The sequence below is a fragment of the Rhinolophus hipposideros genome, assembly GCF_964194185.1.
Source record: "Rhinolophus hipposideros genome assembly, chromosome: 7".
NCBI classification, from domain to species: Eukaryota; Metazoa; Chordata; class Mammalia; order Chiroptera; family Rhinolophidae; genus Rhinolophus; species Rhinolophus hipposideros.
This window is the reverse complement of record NC_138053.1, coordinates 75,505,481-75,528,703: the sequence shown is the minus strand read 5'-3', so window position 1 is coordinate 75,528,703 and position 23,223 is coordinate 75,505,481. Positions and strand designations below refer to the sequence as shown.

General features: G+C 44.3%; 1 protein-coding gene across 4 annotated transcripts in view; it reads left to right on the top strand.

Annotated features, from left to right (window-relative positions):
* The window catches only part of EGFLAM (EGF like, fibronectin type III and laminin G domains), a 152,432-nt gene that overhangs the window by 112,247 nt on the left and 16,962 nt on the right, over positions 1–23,223 (top strand). For 2 of the 4 annotated variants that reach the window (XM_081054622.1, XM_081054620.1), the window contains 6 exons: positions 4,312–4,437; positions 5,541–5,784; positions 8,998–9,109; positions 13,325–13,441; positions 15,882–16,062; positions 21,377–21,400. In XM_081054622.1, coding sequence (XP_080910748.1) covers positions 4,312–4,437; positions 5,541–5,784; positions 8,998–9,109; positions 13,325–13,441; positions 15,882–16,062; positions 21,377–21,400 — 804 coding nt within the window. The remainder of the gene's footprint in view (positions 1–4,311; positions 4,438–5,540; positions 5,785–8,997; positions 9,110–13,324; positions 13,442–15,881; positions 16,063–21,376; positions 21,401–23,223) is intronic. The other 2 variants (XM_081054621.1, XM_081054623.1) reach the window with 1 other exon arrangement.

Sequence of the window (23,223 nt, the reverse complement as noted above, 5' to 3'; positions counted from 1 at the left end):
TTGGCATTGCCACCTTCAACCACAACTTTCCCTCTGCCCCACCTCCCCGCCCTCACAAACCTGTTTTCATGCCTCAGAGGGACCTTTTCATTACTCAACACTTCCCACCTTATCTCCTTCATTAGATTATCCCCAGCTAGTGGACTCTCTGTGAACTCTCATTTTAGAATAGTCAGCAATCCTAGCAAAATTTTTCATTCTCTGGCCCAGCCTTTTCTTTTAGTATTTCCACCCAAATTCTCAAACCTAAACCACCATCCCCCATTTTTTCCAATCTGTTTGGGATCTCCACACCCTAATGGAACGATGTCACAGAGCCAACTTCCCAAGTTGAGATTCGAGAGGTCTGTGGTGGGTATGGGTCTCACTGTGGCTTCTCACTCTTTCACTCATTCTTATTTACATTATTCCATACTTATTTAAGCACTTGCCTAGTGCTAGTGACAATGCTGTGTGCTGAGAATAAGGTAATGAGCAAGACAGACAGGGCCCCAGCTCAGCCCTGATGTAGCTGCTATGAGGAGAGACCAAATTAATGATAGTCACACGAGTTAAATGTACAATTACAATTTGGGGTAAGTGTTACCCCAAAGCAAGTGTTACAGAGGAGAAGTGATGGTGTGATAATCACGTGTAATGGTGGATTTTACGGCCTGGGGGTAAGGGAAAGCACTTCTGAGGATATAATGTGAAGGTGAGGTCTGAAGCAAGAGTAGGAGTTAGAAAGCAGAGGAGAGGGAAGTGCATTCCAGGCAGAGGAAATGGCTTGTCCCAATAGGAGTGTGAGGGGGAAGTGGGTATCGTGGTCTTGTGTTTGTTTTGAAAAGATCCCTCTGACTCTAAACAGCTTGTTAGAAGGGGTATTTGTGTTGACCAGCTGGGAGGCTATTGCAATAGTCCAGATCTCAGCCAGTGGTGGCTTGATGCAGGGTGATAGTGGTGACAGATTCCATAGATCTTTCGGAGAGGAAATACACAAGACTCAGTACTGGGCTGGATTGGGGGGTGAAGGGCAGAGACGTTGCTCATTGTCTGTGTCTCCTTAATGCATCCCAACCCCTGATGTTCCACCTTCTCTTCCCTCCTGGGGAGCCTGATTTATCTTCTGCCCCTCCTTTTATTATCTCGCATAAACCCACACAGCCGCTGGTATGTAGCAAGTATGTGTCAGGGTCCGTGAAAGTCATTTTATGTGTTAATGATGAGGTCCTGCCAGCTCTCTGTGTACATGACCTTGTACCTCCTTCCTCCCACTCTCAAGAGTTGAAAGTTTTTCTCCCCTCTAAAATATCTACCTTCTGCACACATCCTTTCCTGTGTCCCTGGGACCTTGCTGCCGGGATTATCTCTTCTCCATAATCCAAGGGTTCTTAACTTTTCCTGTGCCATGGAGCCCTTTGGCAGTCTGGGGAAGGCTATGGACCTCTTTTCTCAGAGGGATGTTTTTAAATGCAGAGAATAGTATGCGTGGTAGAAAACAATTATATGGAGCTAAAGCTCTACAATATTTTAAATTTTTGACATCATAATAACATATGTGGTTCTTTATAAAACATTAAAGAACAGGATTATTTAATGGTGGTGCAGTAACTACATGACTTCAGAGTAGTAGCAATGAGCATGAATGATATTTTAAGATACCTGCCACAAACGGAATGTGATATGACAGTAGCTCAGGTCTGTTGGTTACAAGTTACAAGAACTGCTAATCTAGAGGTTTGTTGCCTACACCTATAACAGAAGGAAAAATAATTCCAGTTGGAAGTTAGGGAAAATAAAGATAAATATTTTTCCCATCTAAGTTCATGGACCCTTACTCTAGCTTATTCACACTTGCTCAGGTGCCCTCCAGCTTAAACCAGCACCATGTTCCCAGACCCTGCTACCTTTCTGGTTTAGGAACCCTGGGAATTTCTTTCCTCTCTTTCAAGGCTTTCCAGGCCCCTGTCTGAACCTCTTGTGGTGGGCCTTCTACTTTCCATGTACAGCAAAACGGCTGTCTGGAAGCTATGAGTCATCCTTTCTTTACAAACCCAACAGCTCACCCTCTGGACCTCTGGGCGGTATTAACTCCCACTTCTCACTCTGTTCCTGCTCCTGCCTGAGCTTCCGTGACTGGGTACTTAGGGTGCTTCACCTATTTTCCTGCGTCTTCTCTGCAGGCTCCTCACCATTCTCAGGTTTCCTGGGAGTTCCATGGGGCCCTTTTGTCCCGTCCTTTCTCAGGGAGCCCATAGTCCTTGGTGTCAGGGTCACCCCTGCATTGACGCTGCCCTCCACCCCTCACCTCTGTGTGGGATCCCCTCCTGCCCGCGGAGCTCAGCAGTGAATGTTTCCACAGTTACCTGATGCTTAAGTTGAGCAAAAGCCAACTCCTACTCTGCTCCTTAGAAACTCCTCAGAAACTGCTCCTCAGTTCCTGTTCACAGCATGCTCATTTATTTACTCTTGCCACTCTTCTTTCATCTGCCAAACAAGAACCCTTGAGGTCATGCTAGAGTCCACCTTCAACATCTAAAATGAACTGGCCATTTCTTCTTTCCCTGGGTCTCTGATTTTTCACTTTCCCTCCATTTCCTCCTCTGTCATCACCCCATCCAGCCCTGCTTTACCTCCTGTAGGATTTCTTTCCTCATTCCCACCCCCACCACTCACAATCTATCTTGCATACCAAAATCTTGCTGAAACACGGCTTTCATCAAGTAAACAACTCTGGCTGGTTTTCACTCCCCTGCCCTCCTCAATTCCCTCCTCTTAAAAAATAGCTACAATGCAAATTTGTAAAAAAAAAAAAAGAAAGAAAGAAGAATTCTATGTGTATCTGAAATAACCCAGGACCTCACTTCTTCCTGTGGGACCAGTCCTTCTCCGAGAAACAATCTCAGCCCACAGAAATTGGTAGAGCACTGGGACCTGTGAGAGTTTGGCTCTAAGATCAGTGTCAGCCTCTGTGGATACTGTCAGTGTCGGTCACGTTCTCAGGACTGTAGCTGAGCGAATACCAGTGGTCACTTCTGCCTGAACCTCCAGTGGCCCTCAGCTAGACTTCCCAGAGGCCAGCCCACCCCCGCTAGAGGAGCAAGCCGTCAGGAAGCGCTTTATTAAAATTCTGTCATCAGTGTCTGAAGTGGATCTCCTTTCCTAGGTACATACTGTGCCCAGCCCTCCCCCCTCCTCCCAGTGAAGCTTTATGAAAAGAAAAGACTGTATCAACTCAACACAGATGACTGATGAGGAAAGGATGAGGCTCACCCTGCTGAGATGACACAATCAGGCCAAGGAGGGCTCCTTATCTCACAGGGGGCGGGCCGCCAGCTTATGCCTGCACAGCATGGGAGATTGGACACTGCGGCGCACAGAGCTTAATCACTGCTTAATCAGAGATGTGCCCCCCTTGCCTCCATCCCAAGAAAAGCGTTCTGTACTCACCTACGTAGTTCTGGGGCAGACTGTGGCCCATCTGTCTAATTTATTCCTTATACACAAGGAGAAAGGGAAGATCAAAGAAGCAAAAGAAAAGCAGGTCAGGAAAAGTCAATTATTTTTCACTTCATCTGGTCATCTACACTTGAAAATGACCAAGTATACTCTCTGTGGGCCTCTCTGATGTGTGTTTGATTAAGAGAACTAACCAACCCATCTTGATTCGAACCTTTCAGCACTTTTTACTTATGGCCACGTTATCCCTCATGAGAACGTAACTTTGAGGTAGCAATAGAGATTCTGAGGTACCACATGCTGCAGTCTTATGGAGCCCTCCCTCCCTCCTTCCTTCCTGCTCCAGATGAAGGAATCCAGGATTCAGGCCAGTTGATAAGCTTAGATATGGCTGCTTAACTCCTTCAGTGCTTATCTTGCCTGCTTTCATCTTTCACCCAATAAGGAAACAGCACTTAAGGTAATTGGGGCCACACAAATTAGAACGTTTTAATATATATACACTCTGTTGACATTAGAGTAATTGAAATATGCTCTTATGGGAACAGCAGAGAGATGAATTAAAGCAGAAACAATGCAGCCATCCCCATCAGTCATCATAAAGTTGCCCAACAATGTATTGTGATTTATTGTGTCTACCATGTTTTAAAGAGTCTGTAGCCCTTCAGAAAGAACAAGCCAGAATCAAATTAAAAGGAAGGGCAGGTTCCACAAATCCCGAAGGCTGATTGACAGTTGTGCAGAGGTGCAAATCAACAGGAGTGGGAACTGAACTGTGTTCATTCAGAACCATGAGCTGTAGAGTGGCCAGCTCCATGATCTTGGACTGGCTCAGATGATGAATGGGCTTTGTAATTCCCCTTCTGTGTTCAGGCGAGTGCAGCAGTGGAATCTGTGATGAGGCCTCCTGCATCAATGGCGGCACCTGCACAGCAGTCAGAGCCGACTCCTACATTTGCCTCTGTCCCCTGGGATTTAAAGGTCGACACTGTGAAGATGGTGAGAAAGAAGCAAGTTGATGGCGATTTCTGTCTGAATATTCATTCACATTGATGAAATGTTTCATCAGCGTACATTTAGCAAAGCCCCATGCATTCTTGTGGGGTAACATCGCTTTGTTAGGAGGGACGAGAGAATCTTCTTTTACCAGGTTGGAGAGTGCCTTTGAGTGTCAAAGTGTCAAACCAGCCAAAGACATGTTCATTTTAAGATGCTCCCGGGCCAGGCTTTAGTGGGTTTCTCTTGGCCCTCGAATAACTTTAAAAAGCCTATATTTGTGTGATCCGTTATCAGACAGAATTCAAAGCATCCACAGCTCATGCTCCTTAGGCTATCTGACAGTTTAAGAGAAAAGGTTGGGAAGATATGCAAAGAAGATATGCATTAACAGTGTGATGGGACCAAAGTGATCTTCCCACTTCTCAATACTGATTATATAAAAAATATACAGATACGCATATACACATGTAAACACACATGCCCACACAAATATACATAATAATGGAAAATTTTAAAGATTTAAAAGATTTTGGAGAACCACACGGGGTCAAATGTTTTAACTTTTCCAACAGTGATTTAGGGCTGGACCTAAGACATGATCCTGGAGAACTTTTTAGCATTGTACAATTTCAAATCTCATGTCACCTAGAAGAGGGCATATGAGTCAGAGTAAGCCAAAGCTATTACGTGGCATCTCATATTCCCATAACCTAAAGGCTGACCATTGCTCACATTACACATCACTGCAGGTCAGTGGTGGTGCTGGGGGTGGGGGGGTGGCCTCTGCTCCACACAGTCATTCAGGGACACAGGCTCCTGCCTTCTAGTGTCTCTGCTACGGCTTCAGAGTCCTCCAGTGATTCCTGCTTCCAGACAGCAGGTAAGGGAAGACAGAGCACCTGGAGAATGGAGGGAAGTTCTAGGGGCCAGAACTGGGGTCCTGTATAATAATTCCACCCACATCCCACTGGCCAGAGTTCAGTTATATCACCCACCTAACTGCAGGGCAGCTTAGAAATGTAGTTTAACTCTGTGCTCAGGAGGAAAAGAACATGGCTCATTCTGCTACGGAGGGATTGCTAACGACATGCTTGTTTCTTCAGCTTTCACCTTGACCATTCCTCAATTCAGAGAGTCCCTGAGATCCTATGCTGCAACACCCTGGCCACTGGAGCCCCAGCATTACCTTTCCTTCACGGAGTTTGAGATCACGTTTCGGCCAGACTCGGGCGATGGCGTCCTTCTGTACAGCTTTGACACAGGCAGCAAAGACTTCCTGTCCATCAACATGGCAGGGAGCCACGTGGAGTTCCGCTTTGACTGTGGCTCTGGGACAGGCGTTCTCAGGTAAGGGCTGGGACCTTTAGGGACCCCTCTCCCCACAAAAGCCAAACAGCAGCCTTTTGGGAACAGACGACTTTGTCATCTAATAGCTTGCACTCTTCCTGCCTTTCCTAAACACTTAACCTTTTCTGAAACCTGTCCTGATTCATACAGATGACATACATCCTACAGATCATGCTCTCCTGCTAGCAAGGTTTCCTTTGCCTGACTACTCAGCAGGGAGTGATTCTCTCTGCTTCAAACTGTGGAAAATGTGCTTGATTCAGATGGGGGTAAACTGCCTTTATTTCCACCTGAGGTTACACAATGCCATCAGCAGAAACTTGATGAGTTATAATTAATCAGCACCTTGCCCAGAGCATCATCACTTGTAGGTGCTCAGCAATTAAATGATAAATAGTAAAAAAGTATTAACAGAAATCTAATGAACAGAAATATCTTTGGTGACCTCACTTTAAAGTTTAACTTTCCTTTTGCACTATGTCTTTGATGGTCTCTTATCGTTCTCTATATAAAGAACCTGACCATGAATCATCAGCAATTGCAAAGACCCATCTCTCACCAGTATGCTCAAGAAGGCTGTGTGATGAGTGATTTCAACAGCATGGCAGTAAGTGGGTGCTTCTGAAGTGCTTGCTTGTATATGCAGAATAGGTTCTGAGTTGTCAAAACTTTCTTCCTGTTGTCTAGTTTGTACTATTAATTTACTTAGCAGACAATTGTTCCCATACACCATGTCACTATCTTTGTGAGTCCCTTGGAGCCTGTGATTGGCAGTGCAGATGTTTTTTCTTATTTGTTTATGTCTCCCTCTTCTTAACTGTGTTCCTCCCATGGCAGTTTTTACCTTTAAGCTGGAGGCCTGCCAGTTGAATGCAAACATGCTTCTTGTTCCTACGTTTGTCGAATTCTTCTCTTTTGAAACTTGGATATTTTGCTGTATAATGCCCTGCAGGAGGAAATCAGTGAGTTTGTTGTTGTTTTGAAGGAAATCACAGGTCATATTCAATCAACATTCATATTGCTGGGCAGTCATTTTTAGACAGAGCATGTGGGTGAGATGGTACAGCCATGCATTGCCCTTAATTGCTGGTCATTTTTCATGGCTGATGGGAAATGCTCACTGCGTTAGGTTTCCACAATTCTTCAAAAGGACAGTTCATTTTTGCCCCTATAACTGAATTCCTACACATCCATAACACCCCCCACCTTGGGGAATGGACAAATATTTTTGTTCCTCTGGTTCTGCAAAAGCATTCTGTGTCTCAAGATAACTTTGGCGGGTATTTAATCAATTCAATTTACGTGGGATTATGCAAACCAGTCTAAGTAATTCTCTTTGAACTATTTGTCAAGTTGAGAAAGGAAGACTTCTTGCATATCACCTTGTACTTTCAAATGGCTTCCTCCTGGATAAGGGATGACCAGAGCGAGCCAGGGGAGGGTGTGAGCTCGTCAGCCCTCCTCCTTGACAGATGCCCCCTGCACGTCTGTCTGCAGAGGCAACTCCACCCGGGGGTGTCACAGACACATGGAACGTCAGAAGTTCGGCTTTTCTCTTTTAATTCGGTGCCTACTTTTGACAAGAGGTGTTTTTATTTTTTTTTATGTAAGTTATTGTTTCCCTGCCTGGCAGGAAAGGTGCCTGGAAAAAAGAATTCTTGAGTATTAGGTCTGATGAAAAGGAGACAGGTACTCAGAGTTCCCAAGAAACAATGACCGACCATCTGCTCCCTCGTCCCATCCTGTTTCCAGTGTAACCTGACAACTGTGATCACTGTTGGTATTTCAGCTGCCCCTTTGGAAGATGTTTATGTTGAAAACCATTTCAAAGGCCTCCTGCTTAATTAAGAAAATACCATGATAGTCTGAATTACCAGAAGTTGTGGAATGGGCCAAATCATTTTAACTTTAGGAAAAGGGTACAGTGGTCAAATTCATTTTGAACTTGATTCAAAAATCAAGACAATTGAAATGAGCTCGTGATGGCCTTGATCAATATAACTGTGCTGAGGAAGCAGCATATTGGCAGGAAATGACCTCTGCAGGACGAGAACATGACTAAAAAACGGTTACTTTATTATGGAGACAGGGCCGCTTAAAAAGTGTGGCTGGTTTCTTTATTGCATATCGATTTAGCCAAGGTGATTAAATCCTAATTGCTAAGGACAAATCACAAAAGCATTTGCCAGAGCAAAATATCAAGTGAGGGGTAAAGACCTTTCAATAATTGTGTGCATTGGTATTCCTGATGGTTTTCCAAAGATGATCCAGCACCACAAAATAATTGGGAGGTTCAGTAAAGGGCAGGAATTACATCGTTAGAAATACAAATGCAATAATTACACTCTTTTTGTGCATCTCACTATAAAAAGTAATGCGTAAAACTCTTAACGATATCATTTAAACTTCAAGTGCTTCCACCTTGAATTAAAAATTGAATTATTTTTTTTTGGACACATTGCTTTGTTTACTATGAAAATTATAGTTTGATAATACAGCTTCCTTTTTGTGACAATTCACAGAAGTAATTTCTTTCTAATCTTAGTATCAAGGAGAATGATACTTCTCTTAAACAACTTTTTTTCCCTTAAAAAATTGAATTTTTAAAGTACTTTTAATCCTTTTCACAATATCAGACAACAGGGAACATGTCTCTATGCCAACATTTTGTTATGCAAAATTTCTAACAGAAAAGCTGAAAAAATTGTACAGTAAACATCTTTATTTATATGCACCGCCTATAGTCTACAATTAACACTTCGCTATATTTACTTTATCACATATCTAGCCGTCCTTATAGTCATCCATCCATCTTACTTTTCTACGCATTTCAAAGGATGTTTCAGACTTCAGTACACCAAGGAATCTGTATTTTACACCAAAGCCCATACGATTTTCTCTTCTTCAAAGCTTGTTTGCAACAATGATCGCATTTTACCCTTCTGTCTCCCCTCATCTAGAAAACAAGGCTCATTTTAGATCTGTTGTAAGGAATCAGTAAAATAACAAACACAATTTTCCTACCATGAATGAGTCCAATAAACGGAGCTGACACTGCTGTGTGCACTAAGTAGGAATGATTGTTTTCTCTTTTTTGCTGAACAGAGTGAGGTGCCTAATGAAACTAGCATCAGTTTGATCAGAGCTGGATTGGTGAACATTATTCGTATCACCAAGGATGTTAACCCACGCTCAGTTTCCTTCCTTCAACAGGAGTGAAGATCCCCTCACCCTGGGCCACTGGCATGAGCTGCGTGTATCTCGCACAGCAAAGAATGGAATCCTACAGGTGGATAAGCAGAAGGTAGTGGAGGGCATGGCAGAGGTAAGAAGGACAAACCTGTGCTGCTAATGGTTAGTGTGCACAAGGTGACTGTTTTCTTCTTGTCTTAGAGACAAAAGTATAGTGGGTAAATACATGGAGTTCAGGGCCAGACTGCCTGGACTAAAACCCGTGCTCCCCACGGAGCAAGTTACTTATCTTTTCTATTCCTCAACTGGGAATGGGGACAATTAAAGAATTGTTGTAAGGGTTAAGCGAGCTAATACAAGTACATCACTTAATAGTTGCCTGCTACCTCCACTCCTCACTGCCAACCCCTGCCTTTGTTTGTGTGGATGTATAATATGTAGGTCAGAACATAGACCCTAAGGTGGCTAGGGGTCATACCTCTGACAAGAACATAGTCTCTGAAACTAGACTTTGGGGTTCAAGATTTAGCTCCATTACTTACCAGTAGTGTGAACTCAGACCCTAAGTTGGTGTTTTTTCATCTGTAAAATAGCAATAATGGGGATAATAATAATGCCTACTTTGTAGAGCTGTGCAACGTAGGATGACTATACATATAAACACAGAAGTACCAGTATATGGTCAGCACTATGTAGCTTTACTTATTATTATTAGTTCATAGTGTAGTATCATGGCTTCAAGAGCTCACAATTTCTACTCAAGTTTATAATTTTCATCCATGATTTTATTTCCAAGAATATGTCCAAAGGAAAATGACATTTAAGAAGTGATAAGAGAAGTTTGCTTTAAAAATACTAGGATTCTGCATGCACAAAAAATTTACAGAGGGAACTTTTAGATTTGCCAGTATTTTAATTTCCAGCAGTGTTCATTTTGTGTGTTGCAAGATTTAAAGAGGGCATTGATGAATGTGGGTATTCTGATAAGAAAATGGATTGATAGAAAAAAGAAAAGGAAGAAAAAGAGACTTTTGGTGGGAAAAGAGGTATTTGTTTGAGGATGAGAGAAGAAAGAAGGACACACGTATCCAGAAGGCAGCTCCAGGAAGGGCAGTGATGGGAGGTCCTATCAGAACCAAGGACCTCTTTGGGAATTAGAAGAATCCCAAACTGGGTTCTGCTTCAAGAGACAAGCACCCTTCACACCTAGAAAATGCTCCATATATATTTGTGGAAGGAATTAAGGAAGGAAGGAAGGAAGGAAGGAAGGAAGGAAGGAAGGAAGGAAGGAAGGAAGAAAGGAAGGAAGGAAGGAAGGAAGGAAGGAAGGAAAAGGGTAGGGTGGAGGGGAAGGAAAGGGAAGGGAAGGGAAGGGAAGGGAAGAGAAGGGAAGGGAAGGGAAGGGAAGGGAAGGGAAGGGAAGGGAAGGGAAGGGAAGGGAAGGGAAAGGAAGGAAAGGAAAAAGAGATGGAGGAAAATAAATGGATTTTAAAGAGATAATAGGAGTCACTTGTGGTAGAGTCCATAAAATTCTAGAGCTGACTTTAAGATAGAAGTTAACAAGTATAGACCTGACTATATTTTCACTTAATAATATAAATTCTAAAAAGCATTGTATCTCTCTAGGCCTTAGTTACAAAAGGCCTAGATCTGTAAAGCAGAAGCATAAGCTTAGGATGGAGTGTTTGTAAACGGTAAGGTTAAGGCCTTTGATTATAAATAAGGAACTCTTCAGGACATGGTTACCCCCAGGTTACAGCGAAGAGACAACACAAAGGTAAAACCACACCTCCGAGTTTCTATTATCTCCATATCAGGTGATGAGAATTAAATCAATATGGTAGAGCCAGTACCCTTTCTTTTGGGTTTCTGAACCGTGTTTGGATGGATGGAGCCGGCCACCTGGAAAGCAATGCAAACATGTGGGAGTGTGTGCGTGTGAGGGTGGTTCTGTTGAGGTAGGTTCCTACTCTGAGGTAGGAATGGGAAGGCCCCATCAAATCTCCCCCCAGCAGATTTTGCTCCTCAGCTGGGCATTACCATGTTCCAACATGGGGGCAATCATCTTAGATCTTAGAGACCAGCAGCCAGGGATTAGAGAACACTTGTTGGCTAACCCAGGACCTGGGGCCCTAGGAATAACAACAGCAGCCCAGGGTTGAGCCAAGCTGTGTATGGCAGGACTCAAAGAAGGGGCCATACTTCCGGGGATTTTAGAAAGTCCAGCTAGGGGTTGCTCAGGTTTTCCAGCCACTTCCAGTTAAACAGAAGTGCAGATCCAGACAGAACACCCATCATTTCAGAAAAGGCCTCATTTTGGTGGGGTCTATTTGCTTCTCTCCTAAGGTCCCAGGTGGGTGTGGCAGGTTGTCAAGAGGAGGGTAAGGGGCAGGTTTTGGTGAACACCCCAAAGGTACCTGCTTTCCCCCCACGAGGCCCCGCCTTGTTGGCTGGATACAACTGTAATTCTAAGTTTTGTCAAACCAGGCTGCTTCTCTGAAATCCGTTTGACCCTGGCAAACTTCCTCCTTTCCTTTTATGATCTTATTTTAACTTTCAGGTAAGATTAAACAGATAGTGACATGTGCCAGTGCGTGTGTGGTGACAGCATCTGCCTGGATCAGTATTCCATTGGGCCACAAGAATTCCTGAAAGCCCGTCTTTGATGGCTCCACCTACCCCCAGGTTCAATAAGAACCCTCAAAGCTGCCCAGAGGTTATTGACAGAAGGCAATTTAGTCTATAATCTAATCAAGACATCCTTGCTGTTACCTGGCACTCTCCTAGAAGAGTGTTCTTTCTGCTCTCCCTGTCCCTCCTCCTCCACCCCGACCCCACCAGTCACCACCATTCTTCTCCCTCTGGCCAGTGGTTTTCCTAAAACATCTGACTATTTTCTCTCCTGCCTCAAACTCATTGCTTTTTAGGTAGAGTGCAAAGTCCTCCACATGTGTGATCTGGTCTCTCCTTGCCTCTGTCCTATACCTACATTCCTATTTCATCCACTTTCTACAATTCTAACTCTTCCTGGACCACTCCCCACTCTCTATGGCTGGGTTAGGGGATGAGATGCCACCCCTGCCAGGTGCACCCATAGCCACCTGTGCAGTCCTCGTGGGACTCATCTCACCTGCCTGTTTACTTGCCCGCATTCACCCCGTGTAAGCCTCTGGAGGGCAGGGACTGCATCTTTCTTCTTCACTGCTGTTTGTCCAGCACTTAGGGTCTGGGACCATATTAGGTGTCCAACAGTATGTGTTAAATAAATGACTGAATGCTGCTACTCTTTGTATTCCTTTTCCCGTAAATCAAAGGAAACAGTAATTTACGTTACCCAAAGTGTGTTCATCCCCAGAGATCTCAAATTTTCATTTCTCTCTGTATGTTATCTTAGGACATTTTAACATTTTGCTTACAGATCATGTTTGAAGGAGTTTAGACATTAAATGTCATACAGAGCTTGCTATGGAGCCCAGCTATGGGAATGTAGTCTGTTGAAATGACTAGAGGCAGAGGAAGATTTTCGGGATTAACAATGAGGAGTTCTCTGAGAACTTGGAAAAATGGAAGAATGTCTCTATCTTTTGTAGTTGACTAGAATAATAAGGAAAGCCTTTCACCTGCCATGCCTTCCCTGTCTCTTAAAGAGGTTCTATTTTTACCATTACTGAGCATAACAATAGTCAGCCATACTGCAATGCTGAGTGTGCCTCCAACTCTGGGCAAAGTGTTGAATAAGCAGCCTCTCAGTGACAGGGAGGCTAGACCGTGCTATCGTGAGTCACAGACAATCCCCAAATTCCAGCAGCTTATAATAAGGGTTCATTTCTCACTCACGCTACATGTCCATCAATGGCCAGCTACAGCTTTAATCTGAAACCCAGAATGAAGAAACTGGGCGTGCAGAAATAGGGCACGGTGAACCTCTCCCTGCATCTGGAAGCCTCTGTCTAGAAGTGACTCATTTAGCTTCTGCTCACGTTATTGGCTAGAGCAAGTTACATGGCCCCACTTGAGATCGACAGATTGATGGTAATCTTTCTGCAGGGAGAGAGGTCCTGCTGAAGGAGCCGTCTACCACATTCATCATGCCATATCCTTGAGGTAGACATTGTGATTCTCCTTTTACAGATTACAAAACTGAGTCTCAGCGAGGTTAAGAAATTTACCAACATTCACATAGGTGGTAAGTAGCAATGCAGAGCCATGTAAAAGCTGAGCCAACGTGTAGACAGATTTCCACGGTGGGTCTTGAAGGGACTCACTAACAAGGAACCCAAAGCACGTGTGGTAGTCTTCACCAGCTTTTCTGAAGTTATACCGTGTTTTCTTTGTACTCTGTTGGCAGGGTGGCTTCACACAGATTAAGTGCAACACGGACATTTTTATTGGCGGAGTCCCTAGTTACGATGAGGTGAAGAAGAACTCGGGCATCAGCAAGCCATTTAGTGGGAGCATCCAGAAGGTACAGGTTTCGCTTTCTCATGTTTATTGTGTGACCTTGACTGCAGACGATGGAATTGAGAATTGTGATCCGTGTGCAACCTACTGCAGCCAAAAGAAGAAACTTCGAGAAAGTTTTACCATTTTTAAGATTTCATTTTTTAATGCTCACAGCATAGCTTTCCAATCCCACTTTCTTATAATGCTTGCTCCTAGGTCTATGCCCAGCAGATACAACATGACTGCAACTCAATGAAGATGGGTATTTACAGCAAATCCACCCAAATCGCTTGGGACTATTGAGGGAGGTAGCTGGCTGGCATCGGGTTTATTTCAGATACTTTTAGAAAAGGAAAAGATGTGAAAGGAGTCTAACAGGAACTCTTAGCTCTAAGCTTCTCTTTGGAGGTTATTTGCTGTTTGCTCAAAACAAGAACCAACTCTCATTCCCACCTCTACCCCTTGCCCTCAACCCCACAATTTAGCAGTTGTTGATAAATTATGTCACAAGGCTCTTAAAAGCATAACGAATCCTTCTAGAGAAAGTTCAGGACAAAACCACTCAGCTAGTAAGATACAGAGTACTGGCTCCACTCATATTCATCTCTTACCCCTTCTTCTGAGGTCACCCATGATCTCTCTGGTTATGAGAATCATTTGTTCTGTCTGCAACAGACATGCAAGTTGACTCACCAACCCAGATTTTCAGGACCACCAAACACTGAGAGAAAAAGGATTTGAAGAAGGGCATATTCGGTTCTTGGATGTTAGCGTCATCCTGTTTTCTGTTAGCAACTAATGGTAGCATGTGGGCCACTGACCATTTCCAAACCTGAGGCAAAGTATGAGGAAGGCTACAGTGAAAGAAGGTCATAATTTGCACATCCAAGATTGGAAGGGAAGGCCCCTGGGGCTCTGCCCTCTTATAACTCCATGTGGGGTCCGGTCAATATTTGCCAACTGATGTGTTTCTCTTTGTTGCTGACCTGTGGTGTCAATGACATCTCAATTCAGGCCATTGTTCCCTCCCATGACTGGGATTGGCCATGTTTAATTGTGTGTTTGAAGCTGTCACTTAGGAAACAAGCTGAGATGCTAAGAGGCTTCACACCCCTCCCCACCCTTGTCAAGCTTTGTTCCCCCTCTCCCTTCAGGCAGCACACACAACCCTTTCCTCTTCAGTTCCTGGAAAAGCCACCCTCCCCTCTCAGTGGCCAAATCACTGACTGTGCCATATCCTGCAGTGAACGGTGCCATTCCTGGCTTGTCTCATGTACAGATGACTGAATGTCACAGCCCTTCACTTGAAGCATGAAAAGGGGAGACTGTAGAAGTATTCTGGCTAGTCTCTAGCAGCTTCTGAGATTCAGAACTAGGGGAAAGTTTTCTCCCAGCTCTCCTGACACTCTGCAAGATGTAGGCAAGCCAGTGGAAACCTGGATTAGTGGCAGGAAGTGCCACTGCTGAGCCCACCAAGGTGAGGGTTCCTCTGGGGGTGTTTTCTCTGTCGCTCAATTCTGCAAAGCATGCTTTGAGACATTGAAATGCCAGTAGCTCAGGGTAAATACACACTCTGAGTCAAGGTCTGAAAACAATGAGTCCATTTATTTGGGGCTGGGGAGTCCAGCAACCTCTCCCTATAATTCATCTGTTTCCCCAGAACCCCATTGCAGGGAAAAGGGGTCGGTGCAAAGGAGCTCTCTGATTCCAGTGAGTATGCCCAGCAGCGCTAAGAATGGAATCTTTCACTTTTTTTTCCCCTGCTAATGGTAAAGCGGATGTGGAAAGGAAGGGAATTCAAGAATGTCAGGGAAGGAGGCTAGCAGGGGCTAATGGGACCATTGGGAAGGCCCAGTTGATGGAACTTGAGGAGACGCTACAAGAACTTTAGCCAGAAGAACAGAGCAGCGCTGAGATTCCACTGGCACTGGAAACCATCACTCCCCCTTTGATGCCTGCCTGCGTAAATAACACTTTGTTGTGGGTTCTTCCCTACTCAGCTTTATAACAGCATCTCTCAACCTTTGTTGCATCTTAGACTCACCTGGAAAGCTTTTAAATGTTTTGATGACTGGATCCCACCCTCAGAAATTCTGATTCAGTTGATCTGTGTGGGACTTGGGCATTAGTATATTTCCTGAAACTCCCCAGGCAATTCTAACAGGCAGCCAGTTTGAAAAACCTTCCTTTGGTGGTTATTGGGACTTCTTTTCCCCTCTCGGAGTAGCCAGGTCTTCCAGAACTAGCGGATGCTGTGCTCTTCAGATTCTCCCAAGTACCCAACGTAATCACTTGAGTTCCTGTGTCACTCACAGGACTATAAAGGCAGCAACTGGACTTTTTCTCTTCTTTTGAAAGCTCCCTCATTGCACATAGTTCAGGTTAGTGTGCTAAGGGAAGCTTTATAAGACTGCAAAATGTTTTCTGAATTCCTGAATTTCTTTACCTTTTCTCTCCCCAAGATCATCCTGAACGACCGAACCATCCATGTGAAACATGACTTTACGTGGGGTGTGAACGTGGAGAATGCAGCCCACCCCTGCGTGGGGGCCCCCTGTGCCCATGGAGGCAGCTGCCGGCCCCGGAAAGAGGGCTACGAGTGTGACTGCCCGTTGGGCTTTGAGGGGCTGCACTGCCAGAAAGGTACACATGGGGGCCTCAGGCACAGCTTACGGAAGCAGGGGCAATGGACCAGTTGTTGGTGGACTGCCACTCTTAAAGGAAGAGCTGGTAACACCGGGACAGTCATACTGGTTATTTTTATCAATTATTTTAATAACATTGGCATCTAATATGTTAGATGCCAAAAGACGGCAAATTACAGCATAGTACTATGATTATTCAATAACAAAAATGCTGAAATACTTCTGTAACAGTAGGTAAAGAGCTGCCCCATCTCTGTGCTTTGGCTGCTTCCCCGAGAATCTCCTCATGGTTCAGCAACCAAAAAGTTTGCCCAGAATACAGGGGTTTCCAGGATCCCCTGCATCTGAACCACTACAGGAGCTTATCCTGATAGGTAGACACCTCGGCATTATAGGCTGATACATATTTTGACTAAATAGTTTGACCCCTGTTTGTGAATATTATATAGAGAAATCCAAGAAATCTTGTCAGTTACAGAAAAATATGAATTGTACATTATGTGCTCCAAACTGAAGTATAAATAACCTTCTGAGGAGTGCTATTTTCCATACTACCTGAGTTTCTTGTGTGCCTCAGTTTTCTCATCTGTAAAATGGGAATGATAATAGCAATAGTATCTAACACAGATGGTTGCGGTGTTAGATACTAATGAGGCAATGCATATTCCTTACAAGAATGACTGGTAAGTACTCAACCAGTAGTAGCCATTATTATTAGTGGTGAGAAAAATAAAATCCATCAGTAGCTACTCAGCGCTACTCAGCTTCCAAACTGCCCTTGTCTGAGAGCTAGAGCAGGCCATAGACCATGAGGCCCTACTGGACTGAGCTTTCCACACCTGCTCAGTAGAGACAGGGGCCATGGCCTAGCTTCTAGAAAAGGCCTACCCACATTTGGCCATCATATTGGGCCATATGGACCTTCTTGTTTAGAATGTCAAGATGGCCTCACCTGTCTGGTTTAAAAAAAAATAAAGAAGGTAGACAGGCCTGAAGGAAATAAGACAGCCAGCCTAGGTGAATATGCTCTCTCTCTTTCTTATATGTTTCCAGGTTTCTGATATTCATCAGAAGTAGGGTTTAAAGGAAAACTGTAAATTGCAGGTAGATATTTCGGTATATAGAATAATAGGAGAGATTGTTTTGTAGCAGTCTTAGAAAATATAAACTATGCCAATTTGCCCGTTGGGAAATTAAAAAGTATTATATTTAAATGAATTTTGAAACCTGCGTGGCAAATCATAGAAATATATTTATGAACATAGCTCACCCTAGTGATAACCCTCCCCAAAGAGTAATTGATCCATTTGTGAATGAACCTGATTGTGATTCTAACAAGCAAATCATTTTTTAGCTTATAGCTTATACTTGCAGAGATTTAGTTCAAGAGTGGCCCATTCATTCAGAAATTTGGGTTTGTATTTCACACATCAGTGTTTGAATTTCTCACGTCTCCATTTTACCATAGGCACTTCAAGCTTGCTCCTGCCTTAAACACTAACACTAATGGTGAACATATAAAGTCCAGGTTTAAGTGAACAGTTAGATTTGGGAATCAAAGGAGGAAGGAAAGGATAATTTGTGCTCTTGTTAAGCCTCATTTCCTGCTATGCAGAAGATTAGCCATACCAGATACAAAGAGCTAACATTTATAGCTTCGTAACTATAGGCTCAGATTGATTGAGAAACAAATCTTACCAGAATGAAGGGACACGTCTCTGGTGAGGTTCTGGGCCTCCTGGCAAGATCCAAGCTATGGGCAGTAGCAGTGGCGACTGGGGGGCATGTAGGCCTCTTTTTGAAACACACTGGGCTAGGGCCATCAGCTGCTCTCCTGTCTATCAGTATCTCCTTGTGCTTTGAAATAAAGATAGTGCTTCTGGCACAATGGCAGCCATTGCCAATGCTAGAAAGATTCACTGTAGGAGGCATGGCCCTAATTACATAACTTCCTCTCCTGTTACCATGTTTCCCTGAAAGTAAGACCTAGCCGGACAATCAGCTCTAATGCATCTTTTGGAGCAAAAAATAATATAAGACCCAGTCTTATACAATATCATATAAGACCTGGTCCTATATTATAGTAAAACAAGACCAGGTCTTATATTAATTTTTGCTCCGAAAGATGCATTAGAGCTGATTGTCTGGCTAGGTCTTACTTTCGGGGAAACATGGTATATGGCTTCAAAAGATTAATGGGGCTCTGGGTGCAGGTTCATCCCGTTAAGGACACATTTTCCAGGCCCCACCAGGCACACAGTGGTATGTCGTTGCTATGTAGACTGCTGTTATACTGGGAAAAGCATCCAGTCCCAGGTAAGGCCTGGAAAAAAAAGGGAAGAGAAATGGGCAACTACAGTTGTTCCATAGAGACGCAAGAGAACATTCTAAAAGTTTGGGTAAGTTCTTAGCTTGAAAGATCCAGAATGGTTAGAAGCCATCCTTGGTTATCAGAGAGAATCCTGTATAATTCAGCCAGGTGATTCATAGCCTCATGTATGTAAAGGTTTGTTTTTTGCCCTCCTGCCTGAAAACCAGGTCATGCCTCAAAAGTAAGAACCTAGTCCTAGAGTTCCCCCACAGATTTTAAATCTTCCCTTTTACATTGAACAACATGGTGTAGAAATCATCAGTACCAGGCCCCATTCAATCCATACCAAGGGGCACCTTCTCCATCGGGAATGTAGTTCCCAGGATCCTCTCTAATCTTGTTAGAGAGTTTGTGGCAGGCAGGCAAATTCCACTAGGGCCCTGGTCAGAAGATGGGACACTTATTCTCACCTCTTGGAGGCACAAGAGGGCTAAGGCCTGAAATTCAGACAAATCCAGGCTTGGTTCTAGTCACCCAGACCTTTGTGGCAGTTTCGGGAGCCCCCTTTGTTCCTGCAAAGTCAGGGGCAGGTGCAGGAGAGTCTGAGCCCTGACAGAGGTGGGCATGGAGTGCCCAGTGAGCTCCGGGGCTGCCCTCAGGGCACTACTGGCTCCCTGAAGCAAAAGCTGCAGAAAATGGAGCCTTTCTGTCCCAACCTCAGGAAACTAAGACAGGAGAAACCAGAGGTTCTTCTAACTCCCAGCTATCACTTCTTGTGGTGACAAATAACCATAAGGCTTGACTTTGGGGATGACCATACCTTCATGTGGGCGCTCTCCATCTTAGGTGTCTTCCTCGACTTCGGACCTCAGCACCGCATGCAGTACCCCAATATTGAAGCCCCCTTCTCATCTCACCATAGGGGTCTCAACAAGGCCTCCCTCATCAAAAAATACTCCCCATCCTTGGAGATTTTTTTCTTCGTTCTACTCTCATCCAAATTTACCCACTTTGTGCCCCAGTCCCTCGTAGCTGTTCTATCCAAGTCAGTTACTAATAAGTTAAAGCAGAATTGTACAAAGTGCATATAAAAATTTCAGTTGTGAGGAATATTAATGACTGTTTTGCACACAGAGCGACAGACACACATATATTCCCCAGGTACCTAATGGGAGGGAGATTCTGTGGTCAAGTAAGTTTGGGTAATGCTGGATAAACAAGGTTAAACAAGTCTCTCTTCTGCAGGACTTCTCAGAGCATTTGCTATGATCTGAATGTCCAAACCAAGGGTACTGGGTGCAGCTGTTTTCTCCCAGAGTTCTCCCAGCCAATAGCAGACAGGCTACTTAGGGAAGAACTAGGAGCCCTTGTCCTCCCTTTCTGTCCCTTCATGGCTGAAAACAGCTTGGACTCACACCGTGTAGGACCCTGCAGGCCGCTAGGTGGGAGTGTTTCTCCACAGCAGGTGAGCTGATCCGTGCTCTGTACACAAACCCACAGCTACGAAGGCCATGCCTGGGCTTAGGGCACGCTTTTGTCAGGAATACAGGACCCTAACAGATGGGATCTGGCCTGATCTATATTGACCTACCACATACACAACATTTAGGACATTTTACTTGTATTCAGTAAATTCACATCATATTGCTGGGTCTGATTTGGATGATTTTTTTTTTTTTTTGGTCCCAGTGTATGAAAAATAGCTTCAGTAAATATAGTCCATATTTCAAGAAAATCCAGTATATAAAAACACAAATTAATAAAATATGCATACTACAAGGAATTTCTTTTCTTAGGATGGTGTATGATTAAACAATAAAAAATTGGGGAGTGTTCAGCCTCGATGTTGGTCCTAGATAGCCAAGGTCTGGTATGTAGAGGAAGATTTTTGTTTGTTTGTTTACTTTGTGGCTACAGAGTCCGCTTCCTGTGACAAGAATCCTGTACCGAGTAGTACTGTACCACAGGGTGGCTGATGCCCTGTGGATGACAGAGCTGCCCACTGCGGAAAGTGTTTCCTCGGGCTGGACAGCCATCCGTCAGGATGTTGTTGAGAGGAGTCCTGGTTGTTGGGAAAGTGACACTACAGCACCCCCGGCTCCTTCCTTTGCTGCAATCCTGTGGCTGTATGAAACAGCTAGCATTCACTTCACCTCTTTGCCGTCTACTGGGACTTTCAAGTCCCTCACATGGAAAACGTGCTTTGAGACTGATATTCATGGGGGTGTTTTTTGTGTCACCGGATGGCACAAGCTTTTAGGTATAAATGTGAGGGTGTGACAAAAACATATTTTGAGCAAATCACCCTGGTGGTAAGGTCTTCACCATCGGGGGTGGGGAGGTGAGAGGGTGGGTAGGGGAAAGGCAAGGTAGAAAAAAAATAGGTATAAAGGGTTAGGTTAAAATATAATATTTGCGGTATGGAAACAAACCACAAAGGGCCAGAAAAGCCTAGATGGCCACTGCCAGTTCCAATGTTTTAGAATATTAATAATTAATATTAATGTATACTAACTACAATTTCACCATTTTGTGTTCAGTGGTGTTATTTCTGGAGGGTTAACCAGAGCTCTGGAATCTTGCACAGGGGGGTGGGGTGGGAATTCGGGTGATGTTTTCCATACTGGAGAGAAAACAGACAGCTGGCTGGCTTATCATTCCTTTCTCACATGTAGCCTAGAGCCAAGAAAAGTAATAATCATTGACAAGGTAAGTAACTCTTTAACAAGGAATTGTTTCTCCAGGTTTAAAATACATGCGGATTGTCATTTCAGGGTCAGGGGAGCCTCAGAAGGGTCAAATAACTCATACACATCTTCTTGGTCCACTGCCACCCCCACCCTCACATTAAAGCCAAGACTGGGAGGTGAGCTGAGCCTTCTGCAGGGCTTTACAAGGGAAACAAGGCTGCTTTCCAGTCCTCTGTGAACAAAGTAATTGGTATTTTACAATGACTGAAATTCTGACTTTCCCTGTTCTGTTTCACGCTGGCACATGGCAGAGTGTGGGAACCACTGCCTCAATAGTAAGTACAGTAAGTCCTATGAGAGACTGTGAAAGTGCTCTGGGCTCATGCCAGGGCAGGCTCTGGCCATGCTGTAAGCACGTGCAGGCCAACCCCATGCAGAGGGTAACCGGGGTGAGTGGAGCGGGACTTGGACATACTACCACGGTGGTGGGAATCCTCCCTCCAAAAGTGCAAGCCTTGAGAACGCACTTGAGTCCCAGCCGGACCTCAGGAAGCTCTGGCGCTAGGGGGCTTACCAGGCAATTGGACAAGGCTCACACAGACCCCTTTGAGGTTCCATGTGCAGAGCTGACATGTGACAAGCACATCCTGACCATCTCCAGGAGTCCAGGGGAGCAATAGCTATTGGCCACAGGCCCACGTCCCTGGCCAATAACAGCAGGGACAGGCCCGGCCTGTGCCTCTTGCCCTGGGGGTGAGCCAAACCCAGCAGGAGTGCCTTGGTTATGTTTAGCTCTGGGAAGGACTCTCCATCAGCTGGACTGTTCTCCCTCCCCCTCCTCCCTTCTCAGCACTTGTATCCTGAAAGTCAGGGCCTGCCATCCCAGCTAAGAGCTCCCTTTTACCTCCTGTAGTTTTGTGCTTGTGTTTCTCTTCTCATTTCCATGCTTGCCTTCTCATTTCTATTTTTACTCCTCTGTCCATTCTCTCTACACCTTGCTTTTTCCATTCCCTTCTCCTGCGCTGCCCAGGGGCTGCCGTCCGTCCACCTGGCTGCCTTTTCTATTCATGCCTTCTCCTCCTTTTCTTTCTTGGCATTTTCTTTTCCTCTCACTCCAGTTTTCCCCTTCTTTTCCCCTCTTCTCCTTTGTCTTTCTACTCATTCTTGCTATTTTGCATCGCACTTCTTTTCCCCTCTCTGCTTCCCTCCTTTGTTTCCCCTCTTCCTCCTACCCACTTTAATGAGAAGAGGGAGAGGCTGGTTGTAGGGACCAGAATTTTAAGATACAGGAGTCTTTCATCTCTGTCTCTGGCCCTGATGGGCTTTCTGGGCTGGCAGCCCCTTGTCCGGCCTGGCCTGTGCCACTTCAGGGAGCAATAAAGCAATTGCTTGGATAGTTGCCTCAGAAATTACCTTTAAAATTTTTATTTCTTTTCCTTTGCTTTTCTTGTTCTCTTTTATTTTCACTTTTTAAGAAAATATCTTTGGGATATGCTATGAGTGACCTGCCAGCATAGGAACTTACATTTGGGGGCCCCATGTCATTGGATTTGGGGGTTTGCTGTTATTTCTCTCTCTTTTTAAATTTGTAGAAGTTAAGTTTAAACTCTCCTATTGTTCATAATGTCAAATAATTACACATGTTCTCTCCTGGGGGGTAGAGTCCTTCATTCAGTGTCTTCTTTGCACCAACCACACATTTTTTGTGTGAAACTCTAATTCTCTCTTGTTTTGCAGATTTCACTGAAAATGAGATTTATTCTACCATAATTTCTTTAAAATGCCATTTCTGTGACTTTCTAAAGAGGAAAGAGATATGGCTGTTATCTCTTTGGCAGAAATCACCTAAGTTATCCCCAATTTTTGATGCCAAACACAACTGTACAACCTATTCTTTTGCTACGTGTGTGGAAAAGGGTGAATTCTCAGGAAAACAAAGTGATGACAAATTGGGAGAAAGGCAATACACTTCTAAAATACTGGGAAGTAAAAAGTGGGCTGAGGACCAGAATTAAGGAGAGCCAGTCTAATTATGGTCTCTTGCTCTCTCAGCTATATGATATTGGGCAAACCCTCGATGACTTCTGTGCTTCTATAAAATGGGAATAACCAACCTGCCCCCTTTTCCATACTCCCTGCCACCTCATGAGACTGTGGT